General features: G+C 41.3%; 1 protein-coding gene across 12 annotated transcripts in view; it reads left to right on the top strand.

Moving 5' to 3' along the window:
- SVIL (supervillin) overlaps window positions 1-22,399 on the top strand; it is a 153,439-nt gene that overhangs the window by 47,668 nt on the left and 83,372 nt on the right. For 11 of the 12 annotated variants that reach the window (XM_070472150.1, XM_070472154.1, XM_070472152.1 and 8 more), the window contains exons 2-6: window positions 520-577; window positions 7,414-7,505; window positions 16,420-16,477; window positions 16,592-16,743; window positions 19,798-20,473. In XM_070472150.1, coding sequence (XP_070328251.1) covers window positions 520-577; window positions 7,414-7,505; window positions 16,420-16,477; window positions 16,592-16,743; window positions 19,798-20,473 — 1,036 coding nt within the window. Of the gene's footprint in view, window positions 1-519; window positions 578-7,413; window positions 7,506-16,419; window positions 16,478-16,591; window positions 16,744-17,252; window positions 17,371-19,797; window positions 20,474-22,399 lie in introns of those variants that run through there. The other variant, XM_020909652.2, reaches the window with a different exon arrangement.

Below are 22,399 nucleotides of genomic sequence, written 5' to 3'. Positions count from 1 at the left end.
TCCCCTCCACTGTTCATCAACCCCTCATGCACCCCAGCTCCTGCTGTGCCTTCTTTAAAAGCATCAAATATACCAGGCAGGGATGATTTTAGACCTTTCCGATTACCTGGACCAAAATTGTTTAATTTTTTTCTCTTTTTTTGCCCGTGAGGATAATAGCTATGTTTTTCAGTATTTAATTGCTTTGGAGTTATTCTTGTAACCATAGAGAATTTAAATGGTAGCATTGAACTATGTCAGAATTTTTTTTAACCCATGAAGTATCTTGGCTACTATTAATCAAAATCAAAACAAAACAATTCCTAAGTAAAATGCATGTGGTGGGGTTTGATGCTTAAAGGTGTCTGTATTTACTGTATTCCTATTTCTGGTTCACAGTTGCCTTTTTCTTAAATGGTCTCAAAGGGAGCGTGAAGAATTCCCCCCCACCCCTATTGGAGGTTTTTTTTTTTTTTTTTTTTTTTTGGTTTTAAGTTACTGTGTGGGTATTTCATGCTTACATTATTTCTTTCCCCTTAGATTTGAACAAGAAAAACTTAAGCCTCGTTGGATTCCCGTGTCAAAGAAAAGCTCCAAGGTAAAGAAGTCTTTGCTCAAGAAATCTTAAGTTTCGAAGATTTGTAGGAGATTTAGAAATTATTCTCCTAAATTTCTAATCCTTGAGTTTTAAATGTTTTAAAACAATATTTTCTCTCCAGAGTTTAACTTATTAAAACATGTGAAGCAGGCTGACTTAGCAGTGCACTCAGCCAGCAAAGATGCTTTTTGTATTGGTGCTAGGGGTAAAGAATCCGCCTGCCAATGCAGGAAACACAAGAGATGTGGGTTCAATCCCTGGGTCAGTACGATCCCCTGAAGTGGGAAATGGCAACCCACTCCAATATTCTTGCCTGGAGAATTCCATGGACAGAGGAGCCTGGTAGACTACAGTCCATAGGGCTGCAAAGAGCCAGACTGAACATACACATGGGAACTATTTGCAAAATGGCCTGTTGGTGTCTCTGTAATTGCAAAATTGTAAAGGTCTTTTCTTTACAAGTTCTTTTCTTTCTCATATCTGCCTCTAAGGATATGATACCCTTTTTTTCAACTTACCCTTTGAGTAAGGGAGCTTTTGGCTTGCTGTTTTTTTTTTTTTTTAATTGAAGTGTAGTTAATTTACAGTGTTGTACCAATCTCTGTTGTACAGCACATTGGATCAGTTATCCACATGTATGCTTTTGGTTTTTTAAGAAAGGATCTAGTCTTGTTCTTCCTCCTTCTGTCCCTTCCTTCTGACCCGTTCTTCTCCCCTTACTTCTCTCCCTCCACCCACCCACCCACTCACCTGTCCAGGTAAGTTCATGGTGCCTGGCCTCTTAACCGTTCTGCCCTTCCATTCCATTGGCTGCAGGATATTATGGGTACCTATTTGATGTACCTGATATGCTAAAACTCCATGGTACACACATCATTGAGGTGAGATAATAGAAAAATTAAACTTTATGCCTAATAAGGTGGCTATATTTTAGATGTGTCCTCATAGATGGCTGTCCCTAACAGGTTTTGAGATTTTCAAGTGTAGACACAAAATGATGGTCCCTTAACACACACGAGACATGGATTTCAGCATCCACTTTATTATGCGGGAAGGCCCCAACCCAGATCTACCCTTCATTCCACTTAGATGCTTTTGTTCCTAATGTATGACATAAGACATTGTTTCTTTACTTTAAAAGTTTGCATTTCAAAGCTTAACCTTTGACACAAAGCTTATTTTGTGTTGTATGTCACCAGTGTCCTAGCCAAGCTAAGCCTGGCTCTGCATTTGAGAATGTTAGATTTGACCTTGTGAACACACTGGATGGGGTAAACTTTGATGAATCTCATCCACATCTTATTAATAGTATAAGGTAAACTAGAGCAGTGAGGAGGCATGGTCATCAGTAAGGCTGTCTTATTTAACTCGTGAAATCTTACTTATCTAGTAGTTGATACAATCTCCCTTATTTCTCATCTTTGCCTTCTTTTTAATAGAAGCTAAGGCTTCTGTCTTAATTTGTTCACTCTCATAGACTGAGTGGCTTATAAAACATAGAAATTTATTTCTCACACCTGGAGGCTGGAAGTCTGAGGTCAGGGTGCACTGCCATGGGGTGACGACCCTCCTCCAGGTTTCCCACTGCCCTATGTCTTGCATCCTCTCTTGTTGGAGTGAGCACCGATCTCATTCATGAGGGCTCCACTCTCATGACCTAATCACTTCCTAGAAGCCCGTCCTCCTAATATCTTCACCCTTGTGGTGTTGGAGAAGACTCTTGAGAGTCCCTGGACTGCAAGGAGATCCAACCAGTCCATCCTAAAGGAGATCAGTCCTGAGTGTTCATTGGAAGGACTGATGCTAAAGCTGAAACTCCAGTACTTTGGCCACCTCATGCGAAGAGTTGACTTATTGGAAAAGACTGATGCTGGGAGGGATTGGGGGCAGGAGGAGAAGGGGACGACAGAGAGGATGAGATGGCTGGATGGCATCACCGACTCAATGGGCATGAGTTTGAGTAAACTCCGGGAGATGGTGATGGACAGGGAGGCCTGGCGTGCTGTGATTCATGGGGTCGCAAAGAGTCGAACTCGACTGAGCGACTGAACTGAACTGAACTGGGTGGGGGTCAGGATTTCAATCTATGAATTCTGGGAAACACATTCAGATCATAGCAACTTTGTTGCAAATACATCACTAGCAGGTTGGTTTAGCTGTTGTAGACTTAATATGTGACTCAGAGCAGGGGGAAGAAAAGAAAGAGGAGACAGAAAAGCGCTGCTTTTTCAAGGGAAAGTATGATGTATGAACGGAGGTCAGTCAGTTCAGGGAGAGCGACTCAGAGGGACACAGTGGTTCTGAAACTGGTGTTATTTCATGTGCACCTATTAAAACAATGGCCCCTGGGCTCTGGTCCTAAATGTAAAATGGACTGGAAATACAAGAACCTGCCTCCTTCAAATAAATCTAGTTACCCAGACACCAGACATGGGAACATGAGGTAATGGATTACATCTCCCTTGTCTTTTTTTTTTTTTTGGCCTTGTGGGACCTTAGTTCCCTGATCAGGGATCAAACCCATGTCCTCTGCATTGGGAGCATGGAGTCTTAACCACTGGACCAGCAGGGATGCTCCCTCCCCTGTCTTGTAACTAAACTCCAGTAGAAGAGTTAGTAGTCAGGAAGCCCTTCACTGTGTGGAACAGAATATTCCTTATTAGGACATCCTGTTTTTTAAAAAAGATAGAAGGTAATAACAGCAGGATAGCCTGCTCTCACTTTAATAAAATGTCCTTTTATTGTCTTGCTGGGCATTTAAGTAGGTTAATGGGACATGTTAAAAAAATTATCATGGAAGCAAAGTGCAGTCTTTTCTTGGATCACTGAAGCAGAGGAAAGAGCTAGAAGTATGAACAAATTCGTCATGAAGATGGGAGCTCCGTTTCAGAGGAGATGAAAAACATATTAAAGTTGTTTCTTCATATTGTTGTTGTTGTTGTTGAATTGCTAAGTCATGTCCAACTCTTTGTGACCCGTTGGACTATAGCCCTCCAGGCTCCTCTATCCATGGAATTCTCCCGGCAAGAATACTGGAGTGGGATGCCACTTCTCCAGGGGATCTTCCCCACCCAGGGATCGAACCCATGTCTCCTGTATTGACAAGCAGATTCTTTACCACTAAGCCACCAGGAAAGCCCCATTTATTCATATTAGAAGCTTTTAAAATTTTAATTCCCCAAAATGAAGACTGTAGCATATATACTTTAGTTATATATGGAAAGACAGTTTCATGGTGAAATGGAGGATCCCACCTTTTACTGGAGCTGTGGCAACCCACCAAGGCCCAGAGAAGTGGTCTGGGCAGAGACCCCCTGATCCCCGTGTAGGTGATAATGAGGAGGGACATAGTCCAGTATCCAGGGCTTGGGTCCCCCCCACCCCGTGATGCTGCTCTGGGTGCCTCTGATTCAGAGAATGAGAAGAGAGTGACACTAGGGCTTTGGGGGAGGACGTTTTTAAGTGTTTCACCAGCCGTTAGATGAGCACATGAGTTACTCGTTCATGAATGGTCCAGAACGCTTCACCAGTGTGTCCTGCCTGCATTTTCACTGCTGACTGGTGCCCCCAGGTGTCAGAAGTCCAGGATAGAGACATGGCTCTTCTCAAAGTCTGGTTTCATATTGATTTGGGGAAACTTGCATCCGTCACAGCTCTTGTGACAATTGTAAGTCAGAGTCTTTGGTTCCAGCCCATCTTCCTTATTCTTCCTATGGCTCATCTATTTCCTCGTTGGTTAGTAGTCATTGGTTACTAGTCATTATTGGTTAGTAGTCATTGGTTACTAGACATTGTTGGTTAGTAGTCATCTTTGGTTAGTAGTCATTGGTTAGCAGTCAGAGGTTAGTAGTTACTTGGAGGAAATAGGAGAGAGAGATTTTAACAGCAAGAAAGAAGTATAAAAGTGGTTGTGTGGATTCCAGTAAGAAAATTTTACCTTGAGGATGGAGACCTGAAAAATAGACTGCTTTATAAACATGCAAACATACATGTATTTTCATACATATAGGCAAGTTGGGCAAAGGTAATGAGGAGTGATGTTTTCCCAATTATATGTTATTTTAAAGAGAAGAGAAGGAGAGGAAGGAAGGGAGGAAGGGATGATGTTATTAAATACATGCTCTTCTAATGAGTCTCCGTATTTGTCATGTTCTTTGCCCCATCATATCCACAGTGTGTAACGTGTATACATAAAATACCCCAGGCGACCTCCCTGGTGGTCTGGTGGTTTAGACGTCACCTTCGAGTACAGGGGCTGTACTGGTTCAATCCCTGGTTGGGTAGCTAAGATCCCACATGCTGTGGGGTCAAAAAAAAATAAAACAAGACATAAAACAGAAGCAGTGTTGTGAAGCCTTTAAAAATGGTCCACATCAAAAAAGTAAAATCTTAAAAAAAAATACTTCAGAGTAGTCTTCGTAAATATTTGAAATATTTTATTGGAGCCAATTCATTCACTGTATGTTTATTGATTTTTAAAAGTATTTTTTAAAATCAACAAGTTAAAATGAGACACTTATATGTTCCATGAATAGGAAAACAGGGTCACGTGAGAGAATATAACAGAGGTGCGTAGTGTAGATTCGGTGCTGGTAGGTGGACACGGGGTCACAGGGTTCTTCCTTAAGGAAATGACCTTAAACTGAGGCCCAGACCAGGAGCAAGACTAGCCAGGATGGAAGGAAGCTGCAGAAAGAGACTTGAGGAGGAAACAGCGTTCACAGTCAGCCATGGGAAGAGGCAGGAGAGATTTCCCTAATGTGCTATGGTTTTCATGGTTTCTGACCACCCGTGAGAGGCTTTCCTGCCCATCAGTGCAGACACATCTGTAGTTTGTTTCAAGAAAGGAAATGCATGTGAAGCCAGGGGTGTAGGGTGATGGATTGTGAACCCCACTCTGTGCAAGTTCAATGAAATATTTAACAAAAGGGTAGTTTTTTAGTCTTCCTTAGCAGCTTCTTTGAGCTTTTTGATGAGCAGATAAAAGGGGGAAAATAGAAACACAGATGTTCAGTTTTGAAAATATGAGATAATATTTGTGCTCTAAGGTGAATACTTCAGGGTTTGCACAGAATTTTCTTCTTGAGGTTTTTGTTTCCCAAAGAAAGTACAGAACTTGCTGGAATGTTTCAAGTGGTTAAACAGTCAATTAAAATATTGATAGCATGTCACTCCTTACGTAGGGTGCCATTCCGCTGTTGTTTAATGTTTTAGGTTTAGACTACATCATACCTCTGAAAAAACACTGCGATCTGTCATTGTGTTATGATTCACTATTGAGAAGTCAGTGCTTATTCCAAGTTTTTGACCTAAGCAGGAGGTGTCTTAGGATTTTCAAGCTACCTGGAGTGTGGTTTTCAAAGCCTACTTATTCTCAAGACTTTTTATTAACTGATATGACTATATGGCACTGCTGTTTACGAGTATAAGCATTCCACATTTATAAGCAGAAACTAAGGGTTTCTGATGAGCTTGGTTCTAGGAAGATGGGATGGCAATATTTTGGAGTATACAGATGATCCTTGAAATTTAATTTGTATCTGGGATATAAGTGATTGGTGCGCCCCCTTCATAGCACCCACAGCACTTCCTCAGTCTCCCAGGCCTCTGTGGACACACCTCTGCAGGGCAGAGCCACAGACAGGGGACCATCCTTGGGAAAGGTCAGGTTGGCGCTGGGTTTGTTTACGGGTCTATCACCACTTCTCTAGAGGTGATCATATTGTTGGGGAAGATGAGTTTCCTGTTTCCCTAGGTTTTTTCTCTTCCTTTGAGGCAGCAGCTCTGGTCTTGCCCACTCCAGTTGCATTCCCCTGGAGGCCTTGAACTTATGGGCTCCAAGTCTTGGGCCATGTGCTCACAGTATCAGAGCAAAAGCTAGATTTGCACGTTGCGTACTGTTCTTGCTGCACGTGTGTCCTGGGGCAAAGTGCTGGACAGTTTCCTGATCTGTACGCCGAAGACAGCAGTGGCCCCAGGGGTGTGTTTGCACACACACACCCCCCCTGGTGAGTGTGCCCATGTGTCCTCCTTCCAACGTAGAGATCACTGAGTCCCGTGGGAGCTTGAGGAGCAGCAGTGGGGGCAGTATTTACACCGCCAGCAGGCACTGAGAAACGGGTGCTTTGGGAGGCTGGGAGGGGTGGGCAGGGCAAGGAGCTGGTTGGTAAGCCTGTACCAACACAGCGCACAGGATCTTAATTCCCCAACCAGGGATTGAACCTTCACCCCCTTTGCATTGCAAAGGCAGAGTTTTAACCACGGGACCACCAGAGAAGTCCCATTTCTTTTTTTTTTTCTCCTGGACAAATTTTCATGAACCTTTCACACCTCTGCTCCATGCTTTGATTTTTCTTGGATTGAAGACGTTTGTTACTTTAATTTCAACAGCGCAAGAGAGCGTGTAGATCACCTAGACAGGTCACTGATTTTCTGAGGAAGACTGTAGCACAGGGAGGTTGAGTGATTAGTTCAAGTTTGCACAGCTACTGGTGGCCCATGAAGAGGTTGTCAGTCTCAACAGAGGCATCCATCTCCTACTGCAGTGATGTTTTTACCACCAGAGGCCACACATACCCTCACATCCCTCCTACCCCCTGCCACCTATGCTGATGTAATTATTTAGCTGCACCCAAAAATCATATTAATGTAACCATGAATCATTGAAAAAGCTACCTATTAACTCCCCCAAATAAAATATTTTACTTATAATCTATACACACACGTTTAACTATGTACAACATAACATAATTTTTATGTTCTGTGATATCTCAGTTCATATCAGATACCTGGGTTTAGAAGAACTTTAAACATTTTCTTAATGGAATCATTTTTAGCTTTCAGAAAGAGTTCTTGCTTGAAGACAAAGAACAGCTTGCTAACCACAAAAGAGGGATCGATGCTCAGCTTTTAGCTGCCCTTCCTAAAGGTAAGACTTCTAGATGGTTGACTAGTATCTGGGGCGTGTAAATGTATTATCTGATTTTCCTGGAGGACTCTTTCCCTAACCTCCAGCTCGGTTCTCCTCTGTGCCCCTTTCTGCCTCATCAAGAAAGCAGCCTTAATTAAATAACCTCTTTTGTCACTTTTTATTTTTTAATTATTCTTTATTGGTGTATTGTTGTTCTACAGTGTTACGTTAATTTCTACTGTATAGCAGAGTGAATCAGCAATACACAGATCCACTCTCTTTTGGATTTCCTTCCCATTTAAGTCATCACAGAGCCCTGACTAGAGTTCCTTGTGCTATATGGTAGGTTCTTATTAGTTAGGAAATCAGTGCTGGGTGTTTATTGGAAGGACTGGTGCTGAAGCTGAAACTCCATTACTCTGGCCACCTGATGCGAAGAACTGACTCATTGGAAAAGACCCTGATGCTGGGAAGGATTGAAGGCAGGAGGAGAAGGGGATGACAGAGGATGAGATGGTTGGATGGCATCACCGACTCAATAGGCATGAGTTTGAGTAAACTCTGGGAGTTGGTGATGGACGGGGAGGCCTGGCGTGCTGTGGTCCATGGGGTCACAGAGTCGGACACGACTGAGCGACTGAACTGACTGAACTGAGTATATATGTCAGTCCCAATCTCCCAGTTGATCCCACTCCACCTTTGCGCCCGTGGTGTCCATATACTTGTTCTCGATGCCTGTGTCACTATTTCTACTTTGCAGGGACGATCATCCACATGATTTTTTCTAGATTTTACATATATGTATTAATATACAATATTTGTTTTTCTCTTTTTGACTTCACTCTGTCTCTCGGTCCATCCACATCCCTACAAATGATCCCATTTCATTCCTTTTTATGACTGAGTGATATTCTATAGTATATAAGTACCACATCTTTATCCATTCCTCTGTTGATGGACTTCACCTTACCACAAGTCCCTTCCTTTCATTTTAGGCATCCTCAAGTTTTTGCTGGAGGCTGGTACTGAGGATAAGAGAGCAGTCCTAGAATCAGCCTCACCTCATCTCTCTTCTACTTTTCACCTTCTCCAAGGGTGATGAGTTCTGCTTACTTGCCCGTTTCTTTTCTGTCCACCCCCTCCCACTGCTTCCAGCCCCCTGAGGCTTTCCAGTGCTAGGATGAATATCTTTCAGCTCCTGACTGGGCAACACACTGAGCAAGCAGTGCAAAGTGCATCTTAAACGTCTCTCTTCTTATCCAAGTAGACACTCACATCTGGTGAATTCACACTTTCCTTGGTTAAGATGTACATGCAGTCAAATATTTGCATCAGCTACCAGCCCTCTACCCCTAGTATTGCCCATGAGATAATATGAGCATTACCTGACATTTGTTTCTACCAACTGTAACACGAACTCAGGGGAGTACCAACTCACAAACTGTTCATCCCAAATGAGCTGTGTAACCCTTGCTTCAGAAGAAACAGCTTTTCCAGCAATCCCACTCCTTGCATATACACAGAAAAGATATAGTTCTCTAATTTGAAAAGATACATGGCACACCAACATTCAAAGTTGCACTGTTTACAACAGCCAAGACATGGAAGCAGTCTAAATGTCCATCAGCAGAGGAATGGATTAAAAAAATAATGCGGTGTATATATATTCAGTGGCATACTACTCAGCTATATAAAAGAATGAAATAATGCCAATTGCAGCAACATGGATGGGACCTCGAGACTATCATACTAAGTGAAATAAGTCAGAGAAAGACAAACGCCATATATAACTCACACATGGAATCTGAAAAAAATGACACAAATGAACTTACTTACAAAATGGAAACAGACTCACAGACCTAGAAAACAAACTTATGGTAATCAGAGAGAAAGCTGGGGAGGGATGAATTAGGAGTTGGGGATTAATTAATAATTATAATTAACCCTATTAATTATAAAATCTTATACCGTATGTAAAAGTGACAAACAACAAGGACCTACTGTTTAGCACAGAAAACTATATTCAATATCTCATAATAACCTATAATGGAAAAGAATCTGAGAATGTATATATATATATATATATATATGTATGTGTGTATATATATATATACACACACATAAATAAAACTGAATCATTTTGCTACACTCCTGAAATATTAGAAATCAACTATATTTCAATAAAAAATAAATTAAAAAAAGAAACAGTTCTGGTGGAAGATCAGGGGTTTTTTTCTGTCCTGAAAAAAAAAACAAAAATAGCGGCAATAAATCATGAGATCAAGCCCAGACGAAATTAGACCAGAAAAAATATTCTCTTAACAGAAACAAAATCAATTTTGAAAGTCCCACTGATGAATTTGCGTGCATCCTGAGGAACTGAACCAGTCGTGCTCCTGGACACAGGCTGATGAGGATGGATGCTTGAAGGAGGACACCAGGGGTTGGTCTGGTGGTGACATCTTCAAGAAGGGACATTTTTCAATTTTTAAGTGTTTAACAAAAGTGTCAACTGAAACAGAGTGTTTTTGTGTTTTGCTCCAGAGATCCAAAATAAGAAGAATGTGTAGAATTATAAGGAGGCAAGTGAGATTTCATATGAGGAAGAAAATTCTGATAGTTCATGTACCTGGAAGTGAAAGACACTGCATTGTAATCTCATTAACTGTTCAAGTCAAGGGTAGGACAGTTATGTGGGGGGTTCCCACCTGGAACCCCAGATGTGAAATGGAAAAGTCCTTCCAATTTGTAAGACTCTTTCGGAAGACAAACTCAGTTTAATCTGAGTGAAACTGAAAGTGTTAGTCGCTCAGTCGTGGCCAACTCTTTGCAACCCCATGAACTATATAGCTCGTCAGGCTCCTCTGTCCATGGGATTCTCCAGGCAAGAGCACTGGAGTTGGGTAGTAGCTATTCCCTTCTCCAGGAGATCTTCCTGACCCAGGGATCAAACCCAAGTCTTTTGCATTGCATGCTGACTCTTTATCATCTGAGCCACCAAGGAAGCCCAAGTCAAATGTAAAAATCTATGAAGGTGATCAAAACAAAGAGCAAGAATGAACAAACTGATATTAGCAACAGCTTAGATTTGACTGATTATGGAAAGTTACATAAAGCTAAAGTTCTCCTCTTCCTTTCTGTCCCCCCATCCCTTCTCTTAATGAATAACAAATAATAATAATATTGGAAAAATTAAGAACAATGTGAGATGCTGGATTCCTCAAAGCTCAATGACTCAGAGCTCTACGTATAACAATTTAAAAATGTATAGCTTATTAACCAGTTTTATTAGACATTATCATAATTGGTCATTAAAAATCATTATTTTCACTAATCAAAGATGATTAACTATGTACTCACCAGATTTATGTTTCTAAACTAACAAGGTTTTTCAAACATGCTTCTTAAGCATTAGGGTCCCTCCTCCCCTGAATTTCATCTTAATTCCCATAGATTTATTTCATAGTCTTTACTCTTTATGAATTTGGGCAGGCACATTTGGAAAGACCTGAGGTATTGCCTAAGGTCTTTTTATTTCTCCACCTTAACAGATGTATTCAGTATTTTGTCAGTTCTTGGTAATAGCAGGTTAAAAATAGGAATCGATTATGATTTTGAATGTCATGGAGTTTCATGTTTGTTTATAAGTTTATAGAAGCTTCTTCCTGTTCATTTAGTGATGGGATTTTTGCTTCTGTGAGATTGAGCTTTTAAACAGTCATTGATTTTTCTCTAAGGGACTTCTTTTACCCATGTATCATGAACAGGTAATCAAGGGATTAAAACCCTTTACCAGTGTAAAGCTTACTCTATTAAAATAGATTTTCCATTTAGGAGTTATGAAATGAACAAAATATATGATTCTACTTTTTTTAACCGCTTCATCGAGATACAATTCCTATACCATACAATTATCCATTTTAGGTAGACAGTTCGGTGGCTTTTGGTAGCTTCACAGAGTCATGCATTGATCAGCAGAGTCAATTTTAGAACATTTTCATTATCCCCCCCAGAAACCCTTCTGATAGCCATCACACCTCCCCCTCTTTCCTCTAGGTTTGTAATGATTTTATTTTATAAGCTGCTGGTCTTTGTATTAGTGGCTGCCATCCAAGTGTAAAAGTTAAAGTGGATTACTCCTGGGGAAGAAAGATCAGCATTCAGAATATTCTGGACCTGGCCTGTGGTATCAAATGCAGGCGGTGGGGGAGAGCTGTTCTTGGCAGTCCCACCACTACTTATATTTCTTTGGAAGATTCTACTGTATTCAGACTTGGGGGACTGAAATCAACGATAACTTTACCAGAAAGCCTGTTCTCAGAGCTAATTGAAGAAACCATCCTTCCCTTAAAAGCACCTAGCAGACCACGTTATCCTGTGTATTTCTATTATACATTATTACAAAGTATATGAGGCAATTAAATAGTTTTATAAAGTATTATAGCCCCTGATGTCAAAGCCTCTTAAATTGCCTTACTTGGAAAATGACCAATGCAAGTCCCGTCAGAAGTTGCTGAAGAAATAGAGTCATAAAATCCATATTTCTTAGACAAGGGCAGCAGACTAAAATCACAGGGATTTTAGCAAGGGATAATTTAGTGTACGTACAAGTCTCAGTGCACTTGAAAATTTATTGCAACAGAAGTTAGACCAGCTGTGCTTGTTTCTATCTGAATTTATGATGACGAATATTACTATTTTCTGAACCATGTATTAGTTATATACATATGACACAGCATACCATCAATTGAATTATGGCTTGTGAGTCTAATTTTTCAAAATTCCCTGTTTTTAGGAAAGAGACACTGAAGGATTTAGAGTTAACAGGAGCATTAGGCTGCAACTTACTCTTAAATGGTTCAGAAAAATTCATATGTGAATATGAGAATGTGTGTGCGTTCGTGCTCACAGTGCTCAGTTGTGTCCAGCTCTTTGCAACCCCCTGGACTCTAGTCCACCAGGCTCCTCTGTCCATGTGATTTTCCAGGCAAGAACACTGGAGTGGGTTGCCATTCCCTTCTCCAGGGGATCTTCCCAACCCAGGGTTCAAACTCATCTCCTGCGCTGGCAGGCAGGTTCTTTACCACTAGTACCACCTGGGAAACCCTATATCCATGTGTATATACACGTAAATATATGCATATTTTCATGTGCAAATATACATATGGAGATAGAAAAGGGGACTAAAAATAAGTATAGTAACAAATGTTTACTAATGAAAAATGTCTTATTTTTTCTCTGAGACTGAAATTATATAAAAATTTTAAAGGAAGGAAACCTTTTGGGAGATCATAAATAATAATAAACTATGTTCAGGGCTGGCAGTCAGAAGATGGAGCAGTGATGGAGCAGTCTGTGGACTCTACAAAAGACATGAAGTGACCACGTGTTTCCACAGTATGGGCGACTTCCATGCTTTCTTAGTACTAGCTTTTTATTTTTCCAATGCTTTAGAATATACCTGACCAAAATTCAGTGGGGGTGGGGGGTACTACAAGTGCCCATCTGAAGTTTTTGTCCTTTGGAATTGCATTAGCAATTCAAATAAAACATCATTCAATACAACTAGAGATTATCATACTAAGTGAAGTAAGTCAGAAAGAGAAAGACAAATACCATATGATACAACTTGTACGTGGAATCTTAAACATGGCACAGATGAGCTAACCTACAAAACAGAAACAGATTCAGGAACATAGAAAGCAGACTTCTGGTTGCCACGGGGGAGGAGGTGTAGGGGAGGGAAGGACTGGACTTTGGGGACTAGCAGATGCAAACTGTCATACACAGGATGGATAAACAAGGTCCTACTGTATAGCACAGGGAACTGTATTCAGTCTCCTGTGATGAACCATAATGGAAAGGATATAAAAAAGAATATGTGTATATGTTCTCTGTACAGCAGACATTAACACAGCCTTGTGTGTCAACTATACGTAAACAAAAAATTTTTTTAAACCAGCAAAATAAAAGAAAAAAAATAACAACCAAAAACATACATAGGCAAACAAAAAGTCATTCTCTTTTACACAACCTAAGTGTTATCTGTGGAATAGATATACTATAGTAATTATGTTACATGTGTGTCAGCTCCCTGTGAGTTGACCTTTGCTTCCAGATCATGGGAAATAATGTCAAGCGGGAGCATGTTGCTTATCTTTTTCACTGTACTACTGGATTTTCTTTAAATGTTTTCAGGTGCTCAGCTTCTATAGAAAATGTTCAAGTTTTAATGAGGTAAAAATGATTTTCAGTCGCAAATGAGGACCAGGAAAGTCAACTTAATTTTTCAGAGTGGACATCGTATGCCTCTCTGAATGCACTGCATTCTTATTTTTTATGCTTGTTCTGGCTTACTCCATTCAGATGGTTTATAAACAGCAGAAGTTTATTGCTCACTGTTCTGGGGGCTAGAAGTCCAAGATCAGGGCAACAGCAAAGTCAGGTTCTGGTGAGTGCCCTCTTGCTAGTTGTAGGCTGCCAGCTTCTCATGACATCCTCACGTGGTGGATGGGGCTTGGGAGCTCTGTGAAAAAGTCGTGAAAGTGTCAGTTGCTCAGTTGTGTCCAACTCTTTGCGTCCTCATGGACTGTAGCCCGCCAGGCTCCTCTGTCCATGGACTTCTCCAGGCAAGAATACTGGAGTGGGTCGCCATTTCCTTCTCCAGAGAATCTTCCCAACCCAGGGAATGAACCGGGGTCTCCTGCCTCACAGGTAGATTCTTCACTGTCTGGGCCACCAGGAAGCCCTTGGGAGCTCTGTGGGGCTTCTTTACTAGGGGCCAGTCCCACTCGTGAGGGCGGGGCCTAATCCCTCCCTAAGGTCGCGCCTCCTCATACCGTCACTTTTTGGGTTATAATTTTAACATATGAATTGGAAAGGGAGATACACACATTGGGCTTCCCAGGTAGTTCAGTGGTAACGAATCTGCCTGTCAATGCAGGAAACCTGGGTTCCATCCCTGGGTTGGGGAGGTCCCCTGGAGAGGAAAATGGCAGCCCACTCCAGTATTCTTGCCTGAGAAACCCCGTGGACAGTGGAGCCTTACAGGGTGTATAGTCCGTGGGCTTGCAAAGAGTCGGACATGACTGAGCATGCACGCACACTTTCAGACTGTAATCTACCTAGTTGAAATAATTCAGGAGAAAAGGCAACATGTCATTGTACCACTCAGACTCTATTCATATACTCCATTTCTCAGTTATGGGTTTGGCACAGGTTTAAGACAAACCTCCCAGAGTCCTTGGAATTTGGTGTTAACTGTTTCTGGAGCAGTTTTATGAAAAATAGAGCTCCGTTTTCCACTTTGGGTTTTAAAGAATTCATTGATACTCATCCTTGAAAATATCTCCAGAATCTGTGCTACCAGCCATGAAAGTTTTATCACCACCATCTCGTGAGACCTCATTTGTTAACTGGGAAGGAGTGATAAGCCACACTTCCTCCAAAGGCAGGAGGTACCGTTGTCACTGAACCCTGGTCTTCTATTTGCGAGCATTTGCTCTTAGCTACTCCCGAGAAGGCCACTGGTGACAGAGATACCTGTGAAGCCAACTATCCTTGTTAAAATGTCAGTCCAGCCCACTGTTAAGGTAGCGGTCATTTAAAAATAATTAATAAATAAAAACATGGCTGGTATCTCTGAACACAATCAAAGGACAATATAAAAGTCATGTGTGCACACACATGTGTGGTTTTGACTCCTTCCTAAAAAGAACCACTTAGGGAATTCCTGGCAGTCCTGTGGTTAGGACTCCATGCTTTCAATGCTAAGGGCACAGGTTCAGTCCCTGATCAGGGAACTAAGATCTTGCAAGCCACGAAATGTGGCCAAAAATAAAAATAGCCACTTAAAAAAATGGAAATTGAAGTTCCAATTTTCAAGTGGAAATTGAAGCAGTTGAAAATTAAATCCCAAGCATTTATATCCCATCCTTTGAGCTTCTGCTTTGACTCAGCCTTGCAGATGTTTCATGGGCCCCGGGCCTATCACCACTCCTCTGTTCCTGGGACATCAGCAGGAAAAGCTCAGAGGAGCCCTTGTGAATTCACAGGATTGAGGAGGTGGCAAGAAGAATTTCTCTACCAAATTTGGCCATTTCCACAGAAACCACCCTGTGGCCTCTCAATAAAATATCCTTGTGGTCAGTGTTAAATGAGGCCCTCCCAAGATCAGCAAAATGTTTGTCTGATCATCCAGTGTTGCCCAGAGGAGTGAGGGTCATCACCTTTCTACCATCTACCTAAATTCTAGCAAGGAAACATGTTAACATTTCCTCCCAGTGAAAGCTTGGAAAGGGGAGGCACAGAAACCAGGTTAATCTAAACTGTAGTTGGAGAAGGTGTACCGCATTACGTAACCTTAGAAACCCAAGCAGGAAGGAGATTGCAGATCTTTACAGGTTCAGTGATGGATGACACCAGACTGCTGTGAACTCTTATGTGGTATAACCTGCTGGTGGCACGTGGCGCTCATAGTCCTCTAGTCTCTACTTTTGCAAATGTTTGAAGTTTTGCAGGATGGGAAGTTTAAAATACTATATAAAACTAAAAACCAGACAGTGAGCTCTCTGCTGACTAGAGAAAAACCTAAAGAGAAACTGATGAGGCCTCCTCTGGTTCTCCTGGGTGAAACAGAGCTCACTTCTTTTTTCCATCTCTTGTTCTCATGGTGTTACTTCTTAGACCAACCTGTGACATGTACGTGTGAGTGTGTATTTGTGTCCATGTCTGCGTACATGCCTACTCATTTAGCACCTACCTCCCCTGTTATTATACAGTCTGCAAGAACTATGTCTGTTCTGTACATCACTGTTGCAAGGGAGCCATAAACAGAGTTCCAAAGATAGATGTTGCATGAATGAATGAATAAAATGAATGCATGACAAGTAAATACTGGTTCATCTTTTTCTTCTTTTTTGTTTTATTTTAGTTGCAGAATTAAGAAAAATCTTTGAACCAAAGAGGAAAGAATTTTTAGAAATGAAAAGGTAAGATGTTCATTGTACCTAATGAAGAAGTAGAAGAGTTTGCGGAGCAGTAGCCAGTGTTTCCGGAGAACCGATGCCCCTGACTCACTCTGCCTCTGTTGGTGTCTCGCACAGAAAGGAAAGAATTGCCCGGCGCTTAGAAGGAATTGAAACCGACACGCAGCCCATCCTCTTGCAGAGCTGCACGGGCTTGGTGACTCATGGCCTGCTGGAGGAGGACACACCCAGATACATGCGTGCCTCAGACCCGGCCAGCCCGCACATCGGTGAGCTTAACGGCCGGTGGGCCTCTTGTCAACCTTTCTTTTTTTGTTTTTAATTTTTAACTTTATTTTTGGCTGTGCTGGGTCTACGTGGCTTTGCGGGTTCTCTCTAATTGTGGTGATCAGGGGCCACTCTAGTTTCGGTGCACAGGCTTCTCTTTGCAGTGGCTTCTGCTGTTGTGACGCGCAGGCTCTAGGTGTGCGGGCTCGGTAGTTGTGGCACATGGGCTTAGTTGCCCCACAGCATGTGGAATCTTAGTCGCTGGGCCAGGGATCAAACCCATGTCCCCTGTATTGGCAGGCTGGTTCTCAACCACTGGACCACCAGCAATTTCCTATCATCAGCGTTTTCCATCCAGCACCCCTGGAAAAGGAGACATTGTAACAAGTGAACTGTGCAGATTGTAATGCTTTTTAAGATATGTCTTTGTTAAAACCGGCAGCAATACCCATGTCAGCTCCACCATGCCTCCCAGCTGTGGTCCCCTGGTGTCACAACAAGAAAGGACCCCACTGTTGAGTAACTGATGACCAATCATTTCTCCCCCACCCCAGCCTGGGCCCCACCAGGGGCAGGTACTGGCTCTTTCTCTCCATCTCCTCAGGACCCCAGCTGTCAGAGATCCTCAGGTTTGTTTGGGAAAGGGCTGAATAAGACAGGCATCTCTTATATATAATAGGTTTAAACAGAATGTCCTGATGCCCAGCACAGGGCTGAGCTACTCGCAGCAGGGAACTTGACGGGCAAAGCTGGACCTCAGATGCTTAGGGGTCTCACTCTGTGTTTATGCACCAAATATCCTCTTTAAATTATTTGAATAGGTGTAATTTAAAATGCATTGTATATTTATTTCTAGTTAAATAACATGTCAAACATGACTTAGTTTTTCTGTGGTTTCTCAGATGTCGATATGAGCATCAGATATCCCACGTGATCTTAGGAGAGGATGGCATATACGGGGCTGCTCTTCCTGTCTGCATCCCAGGTTCTGCTGCTCCGTGCTACTGCTTTTAATAGCCATCATCTTCTAGTTTCTTCTTCAGAGGGAGTTGCTAGTCTCCCTTCATAATGTGATCAGTTTGCTTGTCTCTACAGTTTCTGGTTTTCTATGGCCAGAAAACTAGAGAACTAAGATTTTTTTTTTTTCTCATCACACACATGAAGAATCAAGAATAGCCAGAGTACCAAAATATATGGCCATAAATAAATCCTATTGTATATAAAATGTATCTTATGATCATGTAAGCATCATGTTAGTCAGGAAGCATTATCTAACAAACTTGTCTTGGGAAAAATGGGATGGCAGTGGGGAGAGACAATGTCCCATAGTCACTTCCTACTCAACACAAAAATAAGATTCAGTGACTCATCATTAATTATAAGAGAAGAATTAAAAATATGGAAACAAAAATGAATATTTAGGGCCAGTTGAATGGAAATGGACTTTCAAAACACAGAAATAGTGGTAGAAATCACCAATGACCAGGTCAATTGATTTGACTACATAATGAACATCTGTGCTTCAAAGACAATCTTCAACAGACTTCACAAAAAGTTAAGTTTGGAAATATTCATGAAAAATATAAAGAGCTATATAATTTTACATAAATTGATTAAAATGACACTATGAATCAAAAGAATATAGAGCAACAAGCTTGACCAGATATTCTAGAAGAGAAAAAGATAATGAAATGGCTACTAAACAATTGAAAAATGCATGCATCCTCTTTTTCCTGGTAATCTAGGGCAATTTTTAATTTTTTGGAGAAACGACATCATGACAAATCTTTTTAGAAATATGGAAGTATTTATATAAATCCAAAATAGAGGTGTAAAATGAAGTACAACAGATACAGATAGATAATAAATTATATGATTATTTGATATTCTCATTTATAGTGTTATATGTTACAAGTATGCTTTCTTTTATGTATTTTTTATGAAATATAGCTGATTTACAGTGTTGAGGTAATTTCCGCTGTACAGCAAAGTGATTCAGTTATACATATATACACATTCTTTTTCATATTTTCAAAGGTGATTTTTTTTTTTAATTAGCAGTGTTTGTGAGAGAACATAAATTTCAGGTTTCATTGTAAGTTGATGCAAACTTTATAGAAATTAATTTGTCAGTCTAGCAAGTATCTTAAAATGAGGTACCTACTGATAAAGCAATTCTACTTTGATGCAACTATCTTTTGTAATTGTAATCAGAAAATAAAATGGATTAAAAGTTAGAATCAACTTAAATGCCTAGAAATATGAGACTGCTTAAATTGATTCTAGGGTGCCTGTTGGATAGAATATGATAAAACCTTAAAAAATATCTTCAAAATAAGATTTGCAAGCAGGGAAATGCTTTATGTAGAACATTAAGTTTATATAAAATATGAGTTATATAGGAAAAAATCACTAAGACTAGAAAGAGTACATAGAAAAGTTTAGCAAATTATGCATTTATTTATTACTGATGATTATAGATCAGTGATTATTGGTGACTTGGGGGCTAACTTTCCTGTGCTTTCATTGTAGACCTTTTCTACATCACACATGCATAGTATAGTTGGAAAAAAACACTTCTGTTAACTAAGAACACCACTGCTACCTGGCGGATATTGACATGGCCTGTTATTATTATGGTTACTATCAGAAACCACAATCTGTCACTTGTCAAATTACAGCAGTTCAAATATCTGTTATCCTTTCTAGAGGACTCTGAACACATCCTCTGGCCTCACACATGAAATAGTAAACTCAAAAGCAGAAAAGTACATGAATAAGGGGAAATGACTGAGCAGCAGTGAAGGCTGCCAAGACTGAGCTTTAAGCCGAGGCCATGCCTGACATGGCTTGTGCGGCACAGAGCATCTCAGCCCTTAATGTATTTCCCTGCAGACCTCAGACTTCTTCAGCCTCCCAGGTAAATCATTGTAGGCAGCCCCAAGGAGGTGAGAAACTTGTTATTCACAGCCTGGCTGCTCAGTGTGTTGTGTACAGAACAGAGTAGAATAAATGCATGTCTTTGATGGAATACTGTGTATATGATCTTCTTGTAGGTCGATCAAATGAAGAAGAAGAAACTTCAGATTCTTCACTAGAAAAGCAGACTCGATCCAAACAGTGCACAGAAACCTCAGGCATCCATGCTGACTCCCCCTACAGTTCAGGCATCATGGACACCCAGAACCTCGAGTCCAAAGCCGAAAGAATCGCCAGGTACAAAGCAGAGAGAAGACGGCAGCTGGCAGAAAAGTATGGGCTCACCCTGGACCCGGAAGCAGACTCTGAAACTCCATCTCGATACAGCAGGTCCAGAAAGGACCCCGAGGCTGCAGAGAAAAGAGGGGGAAGAAGCGAGCGATCAGTCGAGTCCAGCAGAGACTCCGGCTCGTCCTACTCCAGGACTGAGCTCTCGGGGCTCAGGACCTGCGTGGCTGAATCCAAGGACTATGGCCTGCACCGGAGCGACGGTGTTTCCGACACAGAGGTGCTGCTCAACGCAGAAAACCAAAGACGCGGTCAAGAGCCCAGTGCCACCGGGCTGGCCCGAGACCTGCCCCCTGCAGGGGAGGTCTCCTCTTCCTTCTCGTTCTCCGGGCGAGACTCTGCCCTCGGTGAAGTGCCAAGGTCCCCAAAGCCAGTGCACAGCCTGCCCAGTCCATCACCTGGGCAGCCGGCCTCCCCAAGCCACTCCACCAGTGACCTGCCACTCCCTGCAGAGGCTCGAGCCAGGTGAGTGTTGACCCACCATCACCTACATCCCCTCTGCCGATCTGGGGTCCTCAGCGCTCTGCAAAGTTCTGGGCTAACTACAGAAATAATGATATTGATGATTTTTTTTCATTTTCACAATGTCAACGCAGGTTCTACCAAAGCAGGAAGCTTCCCAGTCTTAAAGTTATCAGTTTAGTTCTTGGTATGTTCTTTTTTAAAAGAAGAAACTGAGCAGGTGTCATGGCGACACATTTTCAAGATCTTTCTTCTATTTCTCACCTGCCTTTAACAAGTGTCTTTTCCTTCGTTTTCCTGTGATCAGACCCAAGACTTTGGAGCCATTGTTTCTGTTGCTGTCATTTAAAATCACAAAGTGGAAGGACACCAGTAACCAATTTCCACTGGGTCTCAGTTTACGTTATGTGAAGTATGCCCAATATACACTGAATATGACTATAACATATGTTACATCAGTATATCAGCATGCTAAGGATACTGCTGTGTATCAAAGCACCTCATTGAAAAGATCCACCAGTAGGAGAAATTGCTGTGTCACGGAGTCAACGAATGGAAAATCAGAAAGTCAGATTCCCGGAGAGGATATATGTTTCTTTCTCAATTAAATATCTAAGTTTAAATTTGAGTTCAGTTTAGATATTTCAGTCTAAAACGTGTGCTGAACAATTAGAATGCAATTTACATAAATCTCCTACTTCATGGTTTAGGCTAATTGTCTAGGCAGACTCCTAAATGTATTTTTTCAGTTCAAATAAACATTAGCTTTACAGGTGAGTTGAGGGGGATAAGAACCTGAGGTCAGGCAAATTTATTCTAGAAAAAAAAAAGAAAAGAAAACATGATGGAAAATACTGCTGTTTATTCCACGTTGGGACAAAGTAAATATGGCCATCTTCACACGGCAGTTTTACATCTAAAACAGACTATTTCAGTTATTGAAGTGTATTGACTCCAAGACTGGCTGACCATCTAGACTAGAATATTTAGAGATGTTAGCTTCTAAGAGAATTCAATAGTACGGATACTGATTGTATTTTGAGGGCCTTTGTTCATCCTTCAGACTTAACTGCTCAAAATTTAGGGACTTATTGTCTCGTATTTTGAAACATATGTTATACTCATATTCTTTTGTTTTGGGAAATTTGCATTTCATAGTAAAAACAGTGTTCTTGGTTTAGTTATACTCTGTCAAAGCAAACTCTTAGTGAGCTATGTGAGCAGGACAAAGGAACCTAAACAAATTAGAAAGTTGGAGTTGTGTGGGTTACATGGTTTAAAAAATAACAAGGAATCCAATTTTTGATTGCCATATCATGAAAACCGTTTATCATCACGGTGTTTGGGTTAATCATCTACATCACATATCTTCAGTTCTCAACAAGATTTTTTAAGCTGTTATAATATTAAAAACCATGCAGCATATTCCAGGTAAAATGATAGGATATGTAATCGTTCTGTGTGAGTTAAAATCTCAATATTCAAAAATATAGATCACTTAAACTCTTAAGAGCCCACTTCCTTCTAGGTTTTGTTGTTTTTTTAAATTTTTGGCCGCGCTAGGTCTTCACTGCTGTGTGGGATTTCTCTAGTTGCAGAGAGTGGAGGCTACTCTTCAGGTGAGGTGCCCAGGCTTCTCAGAGCAGAGCAGAGTAGGGCACGCAGGCTCAGCAGCTGTGGTGCGCAGGCTCCAGACCCTACAGCACATGGAATCTTCCTGGGCCAGGGATCAAACCTATGTCCCTGTAATGGCAGGCGAGTCTTAACTACTGGACCACCAGGGGTGTCCCCTCCTGGTTATTTGACGAGGCATGTTACCTGGGAGTGTTCAGACACCTAGCCTCTGCTTGACAGTGCCTTTCTTTCACAGAAGAAAGGCTTAAAAGAATGAAGGCATTGTAAAGGAGTTTGCAAGGAACCACATGTCTT

Source organism: Odocoileus virginianus, chromosome 9 (assembly GCF_023699985.2).
Source record: "Odocoileus virginianus isolate 20LAN1187 ecotype Illinois chromosome 9, Ovbor_1.2, whole genome shotgun sequence".
Classification (NCBI taxonomy): Eukaryota; Metazoa; Chordata; class Mammalia; order Artiodactyla; family Cervidae; genus Odocoileus; species Odocoileus virginianus.
This window is presented reverse-complemented; position numbering and strand designations above follow the sequence as displayed.